Raw genomic sequence first — 18554 nt, 5'->3', positions numbered from 1 at the left:
CCTACTGTAAATTGGACAGTGCCATTAGATTAACAAGAATTGAACCGATATAAGACACTTGTATGTACCTAAATGTTTAATATCCATAATTTTGATGATTATTTATTTGAATTGCGCGCCCTCCAGTTTCACCGGAAGTTGTCCCGCTAGCGGGACCCCTAGCCTTAATTAAAGGAGAATTTACCCCCAAAACAATGTTATTTGATGATGTTTCCACTTACAGGGTACCTGAACTGTTGCCAAGCAACCAATGTAGGTATTTTCAGCAACCTCTCATTAGCTTAGAATACTAACTTGAGTGTCCAAAGAGATCCATGGGCAGATGTTAAAGCCTCAAACCAACTTGAAGTTATTTCTGTCCAAGTTCAATCACCATATTATTATGTGGCCAGATTTGCTCAATCACTTCAATGGGCACATTTCTGCTGATGTTCCACTTGGGAGAGATGCCTAGCTCAGGGGAAGAGGGTGAAATGTCAAAACAGCCTAGAAAGAGGTGATTTGACATTACCAAGCGTGGCCAGATGCTAAGTGATTACTTTCCAAAACCCGGACTCAAAAATATCATAATTTCTCTCTTCTGAGGGCTTTCATACTCACTCACTCACTCACTCACTCACTCACTCACTCACTCACTCACTCACCTCACTCACTCACTCAAATGTATATGCACACACTCACTCACACACACACACAAACATGCAAGTGTACACACTCACTCACACACACTCAAGTGCACAAAAATACACACATACATCCACATACAGTACACACACACACCTTTTTATAACTCTGCATGTTCCAGCCTCTAAAGATTAGTGTCACTTTGACATTTTCCCTGCTCTAATGTTACCTGAACACAAACACCCCCTCTATACTACTCCCTCCCTCCCTTTGTGTTGTCCTCCATCACCACCCCTCCCTCCTTTCTCTTTTCCTTGGCTCAAGCATATTACTGAGGAAATTGGGGCCGATGGAGTCTGTCACTGTACGACCTAGAGCTTACAGAAGAAAATGAGAGAGGATAAGAAAGAGGGGGAAGAGGGGAGGGAAGCAGAGACGGGTGCAGAAGTGTAGAGGAAACAGGCAGAGGGGAGGGAAGCAGGGACGGGTGCGGAAGTGTAGAGGAAACAGGCAGAGGGGAGGGAAGAGGAGCGGGAAACAGGGGGACAGAATGGGCAGAAATGGAGAAAGGGGCACAGAGAGAGGGAATGCAAGAGAGAGGGAGAGAGAGACTCAAATTAAATTCCCATCATGTCAGGGTAGAGCAGGATTCAGTAGTGTTTATTGGCAGCTCCGAGCCTCAGGGAAATTACATTCTGCTGCAGAGCGTGAACACACTGACACACCCTCACCCACACACCAACACACCCACACATAAACAGCTGTTTGTGTCCTAAGGGGTGGCCGCTGAGAAAACCCACTCACGTCAAGTCACTCTAGACGCATGACTGGGTGTGTGTGTGAGGGGGGTGGGTGGGTGAGAAGTTTTTGATTGTGTCCTAAGCTGGCCTATGTCTTCTCTCTTAGATCAAGATCAACCACACCAACACAAGTCTGCTTTAACGTAGTGACATGAAGATCTAATGTAGCGTTATGAAGGTTTAACGTAGTGTTATGAAGGATGAAATTGTCCCACTCCACCCTGCTGCTTTCCATAAACCCCACTGAGGACAGAACATCTGGAGTTGACATCTGTGATAGCATAACTAACATCTCTCTTTCCCACGTTCTACACCTTCTCTCTTTATCTCTCTCTCCATCTCTATCTCTCCACAAATGTTCTCTCTCTGTCCCTCTGTCTCTCTCTCTCTCTTTTGCTCTCTCTTTCTATAGGATCATGGTGAGAGTGCAGCAGGTACAGTGGAGGATGATGGGAAGTCGAGTTTCTTCTGCCAGCTGTGTGAGAAACAGTACCTGAGACACCAGGAGTATGACAACCACATCAACTCCTATGACCACGCACACAGACAGGTAACAAACACACACAAAAACACGCAAAACCTCCCCTCACACACACACAAAACAAGTCTTCCCGTCTCATCCCACACAGAGGAATGTAAAATAAACATAAAGCTGTTGTGTAGTTGTCATTGTTCTGAACATGAATTACAGCAGCCCAGAGTTAAGGCTTTGTTGTCGCCAGCGGCAAAGACATGAAACGAGCTATAGGGGCGGCAGAGACACTTTAGCCATGGGCGTTGTACCCACACACACACACACACACACACACACACACACACACACACACACACACACACACACACACACACACACACACACACACACACACACACACACACACACACACACACACACACACACACACACACACACACACACACACACACACACACATAAAGACACACACCAGTTTTCGAGCTGTAATGTAGAGACTAGTTAATGTAGCCTATTTGTGATTCAGAGGCTGCCGCTATAAAGACACGTCTGTTCTTCTTTTAACATCCTTTCAGGAAGAAAGACACGTCTGTTCTTCCTTGTCAGGGGTAGTGAAATAAACATGTTGGGATTGTATAACACTACAGAAACACGTTACACACTGATTACGTACTGTTGTTCTTTTATGCCGCGACCATTTGTGGTAGATGGTGGCATTCTGTTATCGCACCTCACTATCACAAGGAGGGTTAGCATGCTGATCTATCGGTAGTCTAAACTGTGACAATTAATGGAGGTGTTTTCAGTCTGAGAGTCTCCTCTGGCACTAGAGTCCTGCATCAGGCAACAACAACAACAAACTGTCGGTGGTCCTGGAGTTAAGAGAGAACTTGGGTAAATACAATGGGGGAATTTCACTTGACATGTGGACTGAAGATTTTCCCCCAAAAAATCTTGGTGGGCTTTTGGTTTCTCTTCCTCTAAAAACAGAAATAAATCATTCTAAATAACAAACTGGCTTTATTTACAAATTAGTAAGAATGTCTCACCCCATGTTCAAGAATGGCTTTTTTTCCAATTTATTCAGATTACAATCGCTCACTTTCAGTTATTTGAAACGAAATAATCTCCAAAATATCATTATTTTTTTAAACAAAGTGATTAATATTATTATTATTATTAACCATGCATTATTATTATATAAAAGCCCCTTAGATATTCTCACAGACAAGATTTGCCCTAATGGAAAATGCCCCTTAGATATTAATTTAGAATCCTCCAATCATCTAAATGTAATTCTTGGCGGAGAGTCACATCATTGGCGAGAGTCAGGAGGCATTGGCAGAGTTGAAGAGGGCGAGGAACGAGATGGAGTCACAATCCATGCCAGGCAAACATGCAGATGATTTTTTTAAATACATTTTAGTTGCAACAAGTTCGATCGGGTTTAAATCAGGAAACGTACATGTAGAGATTTTAAAAATATTTGTAGATATACTGTAGGCCTACCGTAGGCGACATGAGCCGAACTAGTGTTGAGCACTGTGCTGTTAAAAGTGTTGTAGGTCTTGTTAATTTAAACGTATTTTACTACATAAAGGTCTACTTACTGTGCTGGCGTCTTCACCCAGTTTGTGCCCTCATTTGCATTGCTAACCATAACGAAATACTATGGGAATAAATGGAAGAGACAAGTGGAAGGTGGGGGAAAGTAAGGAACTTCTCTGTTGGCCCTGGAGGCATATTGAAAACGTGTTTTCACCGTGGGATTTTGGTTTCTCTCCATCTAAAAACAGGGAGAGAAAACAAGCGTAGCAGGCTGTTCTGCAAACAACGTTTCTAGGATGGGCTTTTAGCAGGACAACAGTCTCTTCAACCATTAGAAAGGGTAGTAGTTCGACCTCTGTAGGTGTGACCCCCCCCCCACAACTTGCAATGTATTAAGTCCTCTAAAGTTTGACGTTTCTAACTCCAAACCTCATGAAACCACAAAACGTTGGATCAACCATCAACCATACAGTATTTGTGCTTTCCTTAATACCGGTCCACACAAGTTCCTTCAACTGTCTTCTGACGATGATTAGAGCGATGTTGATTGCCTTTGCCGATCGATGATCATCTTCAACCATCAGTGAATCCATCTTACCGAGACTAAAACCAGATTTGTCCCAACAAAAAAATGCATCAAGCCCTACAAATATCTACATTTATCATTAACCCTGCATTGTAATTGTAATGCAGGTGTTTATTTTGTTATGGATCCAAAACGAATTACTATGGGAATAAATGTCACTGAATGACATGTGGTCAACTATTTCATCACCGTTTCGCGCTGCTCTGAGACCAGCATGGGGACTGGTCTTGATAAATTAGTCAATGAGATATATATATATACACTACCATTTTAAAGTTTGGGATCACTTATAAATGTCCTTGTTTTTGAAAAGAAAGCCATTTTTTTGTCCATTAAAATAACATCAAATTGATCAGAAATACCGTGTAGATATTGTTACTGTTGTAAATGACTATTGTAGCTAGAAAGGGGCTGATTTTTAATGGAATTGGCCAGACACTGGACAGAGGAAATCTGCCAAGAAGCATCCCGGAGTTGCCTCTTCACTGAAGTTGAGTCATTACCCTTCCTCTCCACTCCTTACCTCTTATTTATCTAGTGCTTTTCTTATCTAGTGCTTTTTTCCAGGCCTATGGTGCTGGAGGGAATAGCAGCTGTTTTACGGGATCCTGAACAATTGTGCTATTTTGTGTGTGTTTTTTTTTTGAGCTGATCTTAACTTCTTTTGTACATAATGATTCCGCCATCATTTCCTATGACTGAAAAGAGCTTTCGGACATCAGAACAACGATCACTAACATCAATTTGGATGAGGATTTCTACTTCAATGATTCGGGTCGAATGACATACTGCTCATTCCGGACCAGGCCCAAATCCCGACACTCAAAAATGGAAGAGGCGGTGCTATAAAGGCCAGCGTGCGGGATGCCTGACAAGACAACATCGGCGAGTGGGTAAACCACCTCTTCCCTCGAACCAGCAATCACTGGAGAATAAACTGGAGGAGCTCCTTTCAAGACAATCTTATCAACGTGATCTGAAGAACTGTAATATCCTATGTTTCTCTGAGTTGTGACTGAACAAGGACATGGAAAATTTAAATCTAGCTGTTTTTTCTATACATCGGAAGGACAGAACGGCAGCGTGGGATAAACTCGGGGGGGGTGGTGTCTTTGTTAACAACAGCTGGTGTGTGGTCTCTAATACTAAGGAGGTCTCGAGGTTCTGCTCGCATTAGTTAGAATATCTCATGATAAACTGTAGATGATACTATTTACAGAGAGAGTTTTCATCTATAATTTTCATAGCCCTCTACTTACCACCACAAACCAATGCTGGCACTAAGTCCGCACTCAACGAGCTGTATAGGGCCCTAAGCAAACACGAAAATTCTCACCCAGAGGTGTAGCTCCTAGTGGCCAATGATTTTAATGCAGGAAAAATGAAATCCATCTTACCTTATGTCTACCAACATGTCACCTGTGAAACTAGAGGCGGAAAAACTCTAGATCACCTTTACTCCACACACAGAGACACATACAAACTCACCCTCCATTTGGCAAATCTGACCATAACTATATCCTCCTGATTCCTGCTTACAAGCTAAAATACACTGAGCTAAAGGCTAGAGCGGGACACTAATCCAGATGTGTATAAGAAATCCTGCTACGCCCTCGGACAAACCATCAAACAGGCAAAGCATCAATTCAGGACTAAGATCAAATCCTACTCTACTATCTCTGACGCTCGTCAGATGTGACAGGGCTTGCAAACTATCATGGATTACAAAGGGAAACCCAGCCATGAGCTGCCTAGTGACCCAAGCCTACCAGATGAGTATAAGAATACGTGAGAATGCTGTTAATTGACTACAGTTCAGCGTTGAAGACCATAGTGCCTTCAAGCTCATCACTAAGCTAAGGACCATGGGACTGAACACCTTCCCCTGCAACTGGATCCTGGACTTCCTGATGAGCCGCCCCCAGATGGTGAAGGTAGGCAACAACACATCCACCACGCTGACCCTCAACACAGGGCTCCACACGACACCAACACCATAAATTAAGATTGCCAACGGCACGACGCTGGTAGGCCTGATCACCGACAACGATGACACAGCCTATAGGGAGGAGGTCAGTGTGGTGCCGAGACAACAACCTCTCCCTCAATGTCAGCAAGACAAAGGAGCTGATCGTGGACTACAAGAAACGGAGCGGCGAGCACGCCCCCATTCACATTGAATGGGCTGTAGTGGATTGGGTCGAGAGCTTCAAGTTCCTCGGTGTTCACCACACTAAGGACCTATCATGGTCCAAACACACCAATACAGTCGTAAAGAGGGCACAACTACGCCATTTCTCCCTCAGGAGGCTGAACAAATTTTGGCATGGGCCCTCAAATCCTCAAACAATTATACAGCTGCAAGATCGAGAGGGTCTTGACTAGCTGCATCACCGCTTGGTACGGCAACTGCTTGGCATCCGACAGTAAGGCGCAACAGAGTGTAGTGCATACGACCCAGTACATTACTGGGGCCGAGCCTGCTATCCAGGACCTCTATAGCAGGCGGTGTCAGAGTGTAGTGCATACGACTCAGTACATTACTGGGGCCGAGCCTGCCATCCAGGACCTCTATAGCAGGCGGTGTCAGAGGAAGGCCAGACAAATTGTCAAAGAATTCAGCCACCCAAGTCATAGACTGTTCTCTCTGTTACCGCATGGCAAGCGGTACTGGAGCGACAAGTTTGGGACCAAAAGGCTATTGATCTGCTTCTAACCCTCAAGCAATAAGACTGCGGCACATGCTACTTGGACTATTTGCATTGGCTACCTTTCACCGGCTCTATGCATACTCACTGGACTATACCCACACACTCACACACACTACACTGACACTCCAACACACACATACACAAGCACATGCATATTGACGCCACATACACACACACTCACTCAGACACACTTTCACGCTCTTCACATACGCTGCTGCTACTCTGTTTATTATCTATCCTGCGTACCTAGTCACTTTTACCTCTACCTACAGTGCCTTCAGAAAGAATTCATACCCCTTGACTTGCCTGAATTTAAAATGGATTAAATATGTTTTTGTGTCCCCCATCTACACACAATACCCCATATGACAAAATGAAAACATGTTTTTAGCAGTGTTTGCAAATATCTCATTAATGTAAGTATTCACACCCCTGAGTCAATGCATGTTTGAATCACCTTTATCAGCGATTACAGCTGTGATTCTTTCTGGGTAAGTCTCTAAGAGCTTAGCACACCTGGATTGTACAATATTTGCCCATTATTGTTTTCAAAATTCTTCAAGCTCTGTCAAATTCATTTTCAAGTCTTGTTATAGATTTTCAAGCAGATTTAAGTCAAAACTGTAACTAGGCCACTCAGGAACATTCACTCTCTTCCTGGTAAGCAACGCCAATGTAGATTTGTGTTTTAGGTTATTGTCCTGCTGAAAGCTGCTTTCATCTCCAAGTGTCTTGTGAAAAGCAGACTGAAGCAGGTTTTTCTCTAGGATTTTACCTGTGCTTAGCTGCATTCTGTTTCTTTTTCATCCTAAAAAACATCCCAGTCCTTAACGATTATGCAGCCACCACCATGCTTACAAATATGGAAAGTAATGTGTTGTGTTGGATTTGCCCCAAACATAACGGTTTGTATTCAGGACATAAATTTAATTTCTTTGCCAGATTTCTTGCAGTTTTACTTTAGTGCCTTATTGCAAACAGGATGCATGTTTTGGAATATTTTTTATTCTGTACGGGCTTCCTTCTCACTCTGTCATTTAGATTAGTATTGTGGAGTAACTACAATGTTGTTGATCGATCCTCAGTTTTCTCCTTTTACAGCCATTAAACACTAACTGTTTTAAAGTCATCGTTGGCCTCATGGTGAAATCCCTGAACAGTTTCCTTCCTCTCTAGCAACTGAGTTAGGAAGGACCCCTGTATCGTTGTAGTGACTGGGTGTATTGATACACCATCCAAAGTGTAATTAATAACTTCACCATGTTCAAAGGGATATTCAATGTCTGATTTTCTTTTACCCATCTACCAATAGATGTCCTTCTTTGCGAGGCATTGAAAACCTCCCTGGTCTTTGTGGTTGAATCTGGGTTTGAAATTCATTGCTCGACTGAGGGACCTTACAGATAATTGTACGTGTGAGTCATTCAGAAATCACGTTAAACACTATAGTCCATGCAAGTTATTATGTGACTTGTTAAGCACATGTTTTACTCCTGGACTTATTTAGGCTTGTCATAACAGAGGGGTTGAATACTTATATACTGAAGACATATCTGCTTTAAGTTTTTAATAAATGTAATTAGATTAGATTTTTTTCTTACTTTTTAACTATGCATTGCTGGGAAAGGGCTCTTAAGCATTCCACTGTAATGTCTATACCTGTTGTATTCGGCGCATGTGACAAATACAATTTTCCTTCTATTCCCTCTTCACTCCTCTACTCTCGGGTGGTCCAGTCACTGACAGATCCGCTCCCTCTATGATTGACATAAGTCCTGTCACACACACACACACACACACACACACACACACATTCTTGTACACCTAACCTTATAGAGAATCTTATTTTCCCTAACCCTAACCCAACCCTAGCTCCTAACTCTGACCCTAAAACTAACACTAGCTCCTAACCCTAACCTTAAACCTAATTCTAACCCTAATTCTAACCTTAACCCTAAACCGCCTAGAAATAGCATTTGACCTTGTGGGGACTAACAAATGTCCCCAGTTGGTCAAGTGCTTGTTTGTTTACTATTCTTGTGGGGAGTTCCAACAAGTATAGTTAATCATGTCCACATACACACGGATAGAGAGTTATGTATTATGTAGGCATCTGAGTAGGAATATGATTCATATTTCTCACATACCAGCATTTGGCATCAAAGACTCAAAGCTCCTTACTGTACGCTACCTACACACACACACACATGCACTCAAACACACATACCACCCCCCTGGATCAGTGTTTTCCTGGATTAGCGGGATGAACTTATCTGACATTGATTAGCAGCCACGGGAGGTGTGATGGTGAGAGTGTGCATGAATAAATGCATGCTCATTTGAGTGTGTCAAGATGTGCCCTTAGGGTTTACTGTGTGTGTGATTTCATGATAGCAAGAGAGGAGAGTGAGAGGGGAGGGGTAGAAGGAGTAAGGAGCGAAGGAGAGAGAGAAAGACGGAAGAGAGGAGGGAAGGTTTGACTGAACGACATGTCAGGCAGAGATGCAGGAAATAATCAGCTGTTGGCAAAGATAGTTAGTGGCTAGATAAAATGATGGAGACTCCTAGATGCTAAGTTAGGTGTAAATATGATCAGCTAATGAGAGTAAGAGTGAGAGAGAGCGAGAGAAAGAGAGAGGGAGGGAGATAGGGAAAGAGAGAGGGAGGGAGATAGGGAAAGAGAGAGGGAGGGAGATAGGGAAAGAGAGAGGGAGGGAGATAGGGAAAGAGAGAAGGGAGGGAGAGAGGGAAAGAGAGAGGGAGGGAGATAGGGAAAGAGAGGGAGGGAGATAGGGAAAGAGAGAGGGAGGGAGATAGGGAAAGAGAGAGGGAGGGAGATAGGGGAAGGGAGAGAGGGAGGGAGATAGGGGAAAGAGAGAGGGAGGGAGATAGGGAAAGAGAGAGGGAGGGAGATAGGGGGAAAGGGAGAGGGAAGGGAGGGAGAGAGGGAAAGAGAGAGGGAGGGAGATAGGGAAAGAGAGAAGGGAGGGAGAGAGGGAAAGAGAGAGGGAGGGAGATAGGGAAAGAGAGAGGGAGGGAGATAGGGAAAGAGAGAGGGAGGGAGATAGGGAAAGAAAGAGGGAGGGAGATAGGGAAAGAGGGAAGGGAGACAGTGGCAGGGTAGCCTAGTGGTTTAGAGCGTTGGACTAGTAACCGAAATGGTTGCAAGTTCAAAGCCCCGAGCTGACAAGGTACAAATCTGTCGTTCTGCCCCTGAACAGGCAGTTAACCCACTGTTCCTAGGCCTTCGTTGAAAGTAAGAATTTGTTCTTAACTGACTTGCCTAGTTAAATTAAGTTAAATAAGGAGAGGAGTGAGAGGCTGATAGAATAGAGGAGATTGATGCAGCTATTGTCAGACACCTTTACATCCTTCTACAGCCTGAAGACAGACACACTGACACACACACACCACACATATATATACCTCTACCTGCCAAGTGCAGATAAAGGCAGGATGAAAAATTATTAACAAAGGAAGGCAGAGAAAGAGAGAAAGAGACATGAATCACTATTTCCCTGAAAGAGCTGGCACGCCTGAAGGAGCAGACTGATGACTGATGGAGAGGAGACCCACACAGTGGTCTGTTTCTCAGTACTGATGAGATGGTGCTTGCTGTGATCTTAGGAGTTCTAGGGAGTTAGAGGTGAGTTCTAGGTTAGAGGGATTTTTGGGCCTTCCAATGCAGTTCCTCTAGTGCTGTTTATGCTTTATTTATCCAATCAGTGGTCTGTAGTTTCTATTAGTAACATCATCTCCCTGCCATACTCCAGTCAATGTCTTCAATGTAAGATTCCAATAAGCAGGATTATCACTGAGATTTGCGTAATGAAGTAAGTTTCCTAAATGATCCTCTTATGATGAAGTCCATATTAATGTGACAGATGGTTGCTAGCATTTAGGCTGATGATTGAAGGGTTGATACACTGCAGCCTGCTGAGAGATGACAATCTGACAGACTGCAACACTCATCATCATTAGGCTTATAACACTGTCAGTACTCAATCATCACCATTCTCCCTGTCATACAGTTTCTATGGCAGACCATGTAGAAACAACATGTTTCTCTCCATCAGAGTTGAATGAGTCTGTAGACACACACTTTGGATTGATAGACAATTCACACTCAGAGATGGTTCTTCCAAGAGATGGAGGGAGCTGAAATAGTTTCCACACAACGTACACACACACATGCACGCACGCACACACACACACGCGCGCACACACACACGCGCGCGCACACACACACACACACACACACACACACACACACACACACACACACACACACACACACACACACACACACACACACACACACACACACACACACACACACACACACACACACACACACACACACACACACACACACACTCTGACCCTCTCCTCTCCTCCTTGTAGAGACTGAAGGAATTGAAGCAGAGGGAGTTTGCTCGGAATGTTGCGTCTAAGTCGTGGAAGGACGACCGCAAGCAGGAGAGAGCTCTGAGACGCCTACACCAACTAGCACTGCTACGACAACAGACACACAGGTAAGAGGGTGTGTGTGTGTAGAGACCTGCTTTCCAAGCGCACTGCAGGGAAATCTCTATGATACACACAAACTGTCCACATACGCTCACGTGCATACACTCTGTCAGTTTCTCTATTCCTCAGAGTGATGGATGTAAGAGCTGGCCTAGATACTGTAAGCACACGCTGAGTTAATATAACATGAACACTCACAGTAAACTGCATAATATGGACAGTGTTTCACATGTTTATTCTGTTCTCTGCTATCCTCTCGTCTCCACCTCTCCTCTCTTTTGCACCAGGGGACCGGGCCAGGTTGTTAGGTTCCAAGGGACAGTGAGAGCTGAGATCCAGCATTCAGAGAGACACTGTGGAGAGAGAGACTACAAACCAGGGGACCACTATGTCCCCTTGACCCAAACAGGGTTAATCCAAACCACAGGGAACTCCCAGCGACCCGCTGTTACCCTTCCTCCAACCCAGCCCCAGACCATCCCGCTCAGCCTCCAGGGAAAGGACTCCCCCCATCTCCAGACCAAGCCTCTCTCCCCCTCCCAGCCCCAGCAGCCAGAGGATCCTACCCACATACCCATTTTCCCTGGAGGGCCCCTCCAAGCCTCCCGTCCCCTAGCCTTGCTTTCCAGATGTGGATCTTCTCTGGAGGATCATCAGCCTCGCCTGAACAACTCTCCCCAGGACCCTGCCTTTCCATGGGGCAGAGACAGAGGAAGGGTGGGGGTCTCCTTCTGTTTCTCCAGGAGGGGCCCAAGACTAGAGCCATCTGCCTCCGTCTTCTCAGACCAGCAAGAGGAGGAGGGGAGAGGACGAGGAGGGCAGATGAAGGAGAAGGGAAGGGGAGGAGATGAACTATGGCTGCGTCACCCAGACAACCTGTTAGTAGGGCAACCAACCAACAGCCTTCACCCCGGAAACAAGACAGAACCCCCAGGTGGGGAAGAGGGGGAGGAGAGAAGAGAGAAGAGAGGAGGGGAGGAGAGAGACAGGTTCTCTGCTAGCCATGACCCAGGCTGTCCTACCCGCAATGCCAGACGGAGAGAAACAGACCAGAGCCCTGTACACGGGACAGAATATAAGAGGGAGGAGGGGGAAGAGAGGGAGGAAAGGAACAGGGGTACAGAGCACAGACAAGAAAAACATGAGGTGAATCAGACTCCTATGTCTGACTCCTATCTCCATGTGGTTGCCAGAGACGGATCCACCCGTTTGAGATGGCCAGCAGAACTGTTGCAGTTTACCACAGCCAAACCCCACCTCTCCTACAGCTGTAAGCCCACACACTGGCAACGCCACACCAACCCACTACACTGTAACCCTGAACACAACCACAACCACTGTCAAACCAAGTCACGCTGTAACCACTCAGCAAGCCAGCAGGAGACAGAGAAACACACAGAGGAGTCCGACTCCCTCATGTTCTCTAGCTCCCAGCCTCCTCCTCAGGACACAGAAAATGTAGAATCCAATACAGATCTATATACAGAGACAGGCGGGACAGATGAGGGAGCCAAACACTCATCATCCTGTCACGTTGTGGAGAAGACAGAAGCACATGGAGTGACAGCAGCCTTCCAGGCAGAAGCAACAGTGCCAGGGAGTGGAGGTGAATCTGGGTTCAGATGGCACCACCCCCTCTTCGGGAATGGTGACCCCCTTCGCGGTGACAACACACAAACAACCCCCCACAATCCCCAAAGAGGCAGATTAGGAGGACATGTGAGACAGGAGAGAGATCGAGCCGTCAGAACCCCCAGGCCTAAATTAGAGGCTGTCATCCAGCCCTGCGCCGCCGTGTGTGTGTGTGCAAGCGAGGTTAGATGTGTGTGCACGCACACTGCCGGCTCACGCACATACTCCGTGGGCGGTTCAGTAAGCACTTCGACAGATGTGTCATGCCGAAATGTAAACGACAGCACAAAGAAGAAGAGGAGGAGAGGGGAAAGGCATAATGGGACGTCAAAGGAGTGCGAGGGAGAGCGGCAGCGTCTTAGGAGCGTCATAACCTCTGTTTCCACCTGGTGGGGCGGAAAGAGGAGATGTGACGGAGACAGAGGGGGGAGAAGGAGACAGGGAAATAGAGCGGGAGAGAGAGACAGGCGGAAAGAGGAGAAGAAAGGCAGGGGGGAAGAGGAGGAGGGGGAAGAGGAGGAGGGGTGGGACTCTGTGCCTGCTGGGGGGAGTGTGACTCGGAGTCTGTGCCCTGCTCTGACAGACAGAGGCCTCACAGGAGTCACAGTAGAGACCAACATCACTATAACTATAACTCTGCCTCCCCGTTCAAACCAGCATCAAGAGTCACAGAGAGGACAGAGTACTACGGCACAGCGTCTCAGCTGTATAGAGAGATAGAGAGATATGGAGAGGTGGAGAGAGGAGAAAGGCAGGGATGGCCTTTCTACTGGAGTTCAGACTCCTCTCTGTGTTCTACTTCCGGGTCGCCCTGGGAAAAGGCTCACAACCTCCCAGTGGCATATGGTGGTCCCCACGGTTGCAGCGGGGGCTACCCAGTCTACAGTCGCCATGACAACATCCATGGTAGTAATATTTCCTGTAGCCCAGTGAGGAAGAGTAAATACATCCACAGAAACAGGAAATACATGAGTAGGAAGTGGTCAGAGAGTGAGGAGTGGGAAAGAACAAAGAGTGGAAGGAGGCAGAGCTGGGATGGAGGGAGTAGAGGCTGTCGGGAAAGTGGTAGGGAGAGAGGGAACAGAGATTGGGGGAGTAGGAGGCAGGGTTGGGTAAGCAGGTTATCCAGCCCTGGAGGAGTCAGTGGAGGGGGCTGGCAGGGGTATCTCTCGACCCCCAGTCACAGAACTCTGGAGGGTTTCAGGGGATGGAGGTCTAGTCCTGGGGAGGGAGAAGTCTGGAACAGAGGACCAGTAGACTCAAGCCCAGACAGATGTACATGGGGCAGCAGTGACAGTTGGGAGGACAGGGGGACATACTGCAGGGAGGACAGATACAGCTGGGATGACAACTGGGAGAGACAGAGGTCCACTGAAGGTAGAGAGAGCTGGAGCAGGTGGGAGAAGGGATCACGACCTAGCCCCAGACCTGATAGTTTTAGCTGGGACTGGGCAACCAGATGCCCTGACCATAGACACAGCCGCAGTCCTGGTTCCCAGTCTGTTCCCAGTGTGCAGGTTACCAGATGCCCCATCTCCAGCCCCTGGCCTGATTCTAGCCCTGACTGGCTACCCCGACAGCCCAGCCCTGGCTTCTGTAGCAGCAGCACCAGTGTGTCAGACCTGAGTGGGGGGTGGAGTAGCTTTAGTACCCACTCAAGACTCAACCTGACTGGGAGAAAAACAACAGGGGTGCCCAGGCGAGCACCATGTCCCTCACCCACCGAGGAGAAACACCAAGCCCCCAGCCTCAAACCTACTCCTCCTCGACCTCTGCCCAGCACTGATACCACCCATCCACAGGACAGAGGCCCCAAACCCACAGCACAGCCTACATGTCTCTCAGACAGAGTGCCCAAAGCCCCCCCAAAGCCCAGAGAGGAGAACCCCAGCAGAACTATGCTACTGCCACTTATCGGGAAACTACCAGCAATTAGGAGAGGAACTAGGAGACGAGGGGCAGAAAGAGAGAGGGAGGGCCCTGACCAAACAGAGAAACATGACCACAATCAAGACCAGGTCCAGACACAGGACAAGGACCACAACCAAGGGAAGGAGAGTATGAAGAATGGAGAGGTCCAAAGTGGTCGACTGTGCCCTCAAACCCTCTTGTCTCCGAGCCCTGAGAAAACTGGAGAGGACACGTCCTGTCCTTCCCTGACCTCATATCCTGCCCTAACCTTACCTCACAGGGGTCAGTGGTCACATGGCCCCTCCCCTCCTCTGGCTCAACAGCCAATCAGCTTCAGCGCTGAAGAGATGGGCAAGTATCGCTGTCTGCAGGAGCAGGCACGAGAGCACATGCAGAGACTGCTACAGGGGACAGAGACACACACACACCATACCCCCTCTCCAGAGCCATACACACACCCCTCACTCACTCATACACATGTGGCACAGACTCAAGACAAAAACATACACTCCACTTTCCTAAATACCTCTCTAAAGCTAGACGCACACCCCGTACAAACACAGCTCTTACAGACACACTCTACCCCCAAGCTCCCCCCTCCTCATCCTCCTGTCCCCATACCGCAGCCTCTAATGACCCACCCTCCTCCACCCACACAACATCATTACATTCTACAACACACAGCATTCAGTATGGCACTCTCGTCACCCTCCTCTACCTCTTCCTCTCTCGCCCCCACACCTCACCCCCTCATCACCTGCCCCTCCTACACCTCCCTCTCCCCCATCCCCACCTCCCTCCATTCTCCATCTCCTCTATCTTTCCCTCCATTCTACTCTCCCATCCGCCTCTACATCTCCTCCCTCCCTCCCCTGCCTTCCACCCCTCTCCCCTCACCGCTCTCCCCCCCCTCACACTGCCACCACCAAGACCGCCGTATCCAGAAAGACTTTGGTCATTGAGGTTTCAACAGAAAGCATTATGATGCTCTCTGAGGACATCACATAGTAATACAGTGCATTGTTAACTCCTGGACAATAATGTCCCATACAGTATAACAATCCACTGAATTCTCAGAATTTGTGTGTGTGTGTATTATGTTTTTGTATGAGTGCATGCGTGTGTGTATTATGTTTTTGTATGAGTGCATGCGTGTGTGCGCATGTGTGTGCATGTCGTCGTTGTCGGATGAAAACCTTGTAACTCCATTTTTGCCCATTTCATGTTTATACATGTATTGGAAGCATTAACTCCACTCAATGTTCTCTGAACATTTCATGACTTTTGGAACAAGAAAATGTATTCAACATAGCTTCTGTAGTTTCATAATTGTATGTTTCTATCCCTCCCTGTTCAAGTATGACTCAAGGGAAAACGTGCACCTGCTAAGACTAGCTGGCTTTCTCTCATCTCTTTCTTCCTCTCTGAACTTTAGGCATACTGGCTGTCTTTAGAAGTACCCTCATACTGGCTGTCTTTAGAAGTACCGTCATACTGGCTGTCTTTAGAAGTACCGTCATACTGGCTGTCTTTAGAAGTACCCTCATACTGGCTGTCTTTAGAAGTACCGTCATACTGGCTGTCTTTAGAAGTACCTTCATACTGGCTGTCTTTTGAAGTACTGTCATACTGGCTGTCTTATACTGGCTGTCTTTAGAAGTACCCTCATACTGGCTGTCTTTAGAAGTACCGTCATACTGGCTGTCTTTAGAAGTACCGTAAAACACCAGAGAGAGAGCGACAGACAGACGACAAGACCGTGAGCAGAGCAATAGGCCCAAACCCACTCCTACATCCGCCCAAGCCCCATTCAGCGACCAAAGAGTCATGTATCAGGTGCCCAGTATGTTCTGCTCACCCCTATTAGTCTGAGGCGTAACCACACAAAGCACAACACTGGACACTATGGAACACAAAGCTTTTACTATATCATGCTAGAATATCCAAGGTCTGAGGTCATCTGCCTTAGACCTAAAGTGCAGGAACCCAGACTTCACCAAAGAGATCAGAAATACAGACATTGTCATCCTACAAGAAACATGGTATAGAGGAGACAGACCCACTGGTTGCCCTCTAGGTTACAGAGAACTGGTAGTCCCATCCACTAAACTACCAGGAGTGAAAAGGGGAAGAGACTCAGGGAGTATGCTAATTGGGTGTAAAATCAGACCGAGCCAACTCTATTGAATTAATCAAAACAGGAGCATTTTAGATCTGGTTTGAAATAACAGAGAAAAATGTCCTCCTGTGTGCTACTTGTATACCCCCACTAGAATCCCCATGATTTAATGACAACAGCTTCTCCATCCTAGAGAGGGAGATCAACCATGTTCATGTTCTAGTCTGTGACGACGTAAAACACCAGAACCAGTCAGGGACCTGACACTCTCAGCACACAGGGGGGCAAACACCTACCTCGAAGTGACAGCATTCCCTCCCAATATGCCCCCCTAGACACAACTATGACAAAACAACCAACAAAAACAGGTCACAAATCCTGCAACTCTATCGCACGCTGGGTCTGATAGGTTTCGAAGGGACTCCTTCGGTAGGTACACTTACAACTCATCCCTTGGCAATAGTACTGTAGACTACTTTATTACCGAACTCAACCCAGAGTCTCAGAGCGTTCACAGTCAGCCCACTGACACCCCTATCAGATCATAGCAAAATCACAGTCTACTTGAACAGAGCAATACTCAACATGAGGCATCAAAGCTGAACAAACTGCACACCATTACAAAATGTTATAGATGGAAGGAAAGTAGAGTAGAAACCTACCAAAAAACAACTGGCAAACAAAAATGTAATCCCTCTCAGACAACTTCCTGGACAAAACATTTCACTGCAATAGTGAAGGTGTAAACCTGTAGTAGAAAGCCTAAACTGTATATTTGACCTTTCAACTTCCCTATCAAATATAACAATTCCAAGCAGACAACCTAAGAAAATGAACAACAATGACAAATGGTTTGATGAAGAATGCAAAAACCTAAGAAAGACATTTTGAAACCTATCTGTTCAAAAACAGGGACCCAGAAAACCTGAGCCTACGTCTTCACTATGGTGAAATATTAAAACACTACAGAAATATACTAAGGCAAAAGAAAGGGCAGCACTTCAGCAGTCAGCTCAAAGTAATTGAAGAACACATAGAACCAAACCACTTCTGGGGGACAACACAGCCCCACCCTCTTCAACATATACAGTATATCACTAAAGTGAGTACACCCCTCACATTTTTGGAAATATTTGAGAATATCTTTTCATGTGACAACACTGAAGACATGACTTTGCTACAATGTAAAGTAGTGAGTGTAAAGTTTGTATAACAGTGTAAATTTGCTGTCCCCTCAAAATAACTCAACACACAGCCATTAATTCTAAACCGCTGGCAACAAAAGTGAGTAGACCCCGAAGTGAAAATGTCCAAATTGGGCCCAATTAGCCATTTTCCCCCCGGTGTCATGTGGCTCGTTAGTGTTACTAGGTCTCAGGTGTGAATGGGGAGCAGGTGTGTTACATTTGGTGTCATCGCTCTCACACTCCCTCATACTGACTGGTCACTGGAAGTTCAACATGGCACCTCATGGCAAAGAACACTCTGAGGATCTGAAAAAAAGAATTGTTGCTCTACATAAAGATGGCCTGGGCTATAAGAAGATTGCCAAGACCCTGAAACTGAGCTGTAGCACGGTGGCCAAGACCATACAGTGGTTTAACTGGACAGGTTCCAC

At 46.5% G+C, this 18554-nt stretch overlaps 1 protein-coding gene across 1 annotated transcript; it reads left to right on the top strand.

The window, feature by feature from the left end:
- The first annotated feature begins 973 nt into the window (after nt 1–973).
- Nucleotides 974–16128, top strand: LOC123997311 (G patch domain-containing protein 8-like). The gene is made up of 4 exons (XM_046301454.1): nt 974–988; nt 1837–1974; nt 11149–11279; nt 11562–16128. Exons 1-4 carry the CDS (start codon nt 974–976, stop codon nt 13624–13626), a joined length of 2349 nt encoding a protein of 782 aa, XP_046157410.1. The 3' UTR covers nt 13627–16128.
- Nucleotides 16129–18554: the final 2426 nt, after the last annotated feature.

The sequence above is a fragment of the Oncorhynchus gorbuscha genome, linkage group LG15, assembly GCF_021184085.1.
Source record: "Oncorhynchus gorbuscha isolate QuinsamMale2020 ecotype Even-year linkage group LG15, OgorEven_v1.0, whole genome shotgun sequence".
In the NCBI taxonomy this organism is placed as follows: Eukaryota; Metazoa; Chordata; class Actinopteri; order Salmoniformes; family Salmonidae; genus Oncorhynchus; species Oncorhynchus gorbuscha.
The sequence above is the reverse complement of the archived record's forward strand: the minus strand, read 5'-3'. Positions and strand labels throughout refer to the sequence as shown.

What these genes read in the sequence shown, in the direction of transcription:
- LOC123997311 (XM_046301454.1), top strand. An exon ending in ATGACCACGCACACAGACAG is followed by an intron (nt 1,975 to 11,148) that starts GTAACAAACACA and finishes TCCTCCTTGTAG; the next exon opens with AGACTGAAGGAATTGAAGCA. An exon ending in CTACGACAACAGACACACAG is followed by an intron (nt 11,280 to 11,561) that starts GTAAGAGGGTGT and finishes CTTTTGCACCAG; the next exon opens with GGGACCGGGCCAGGTTGTTA.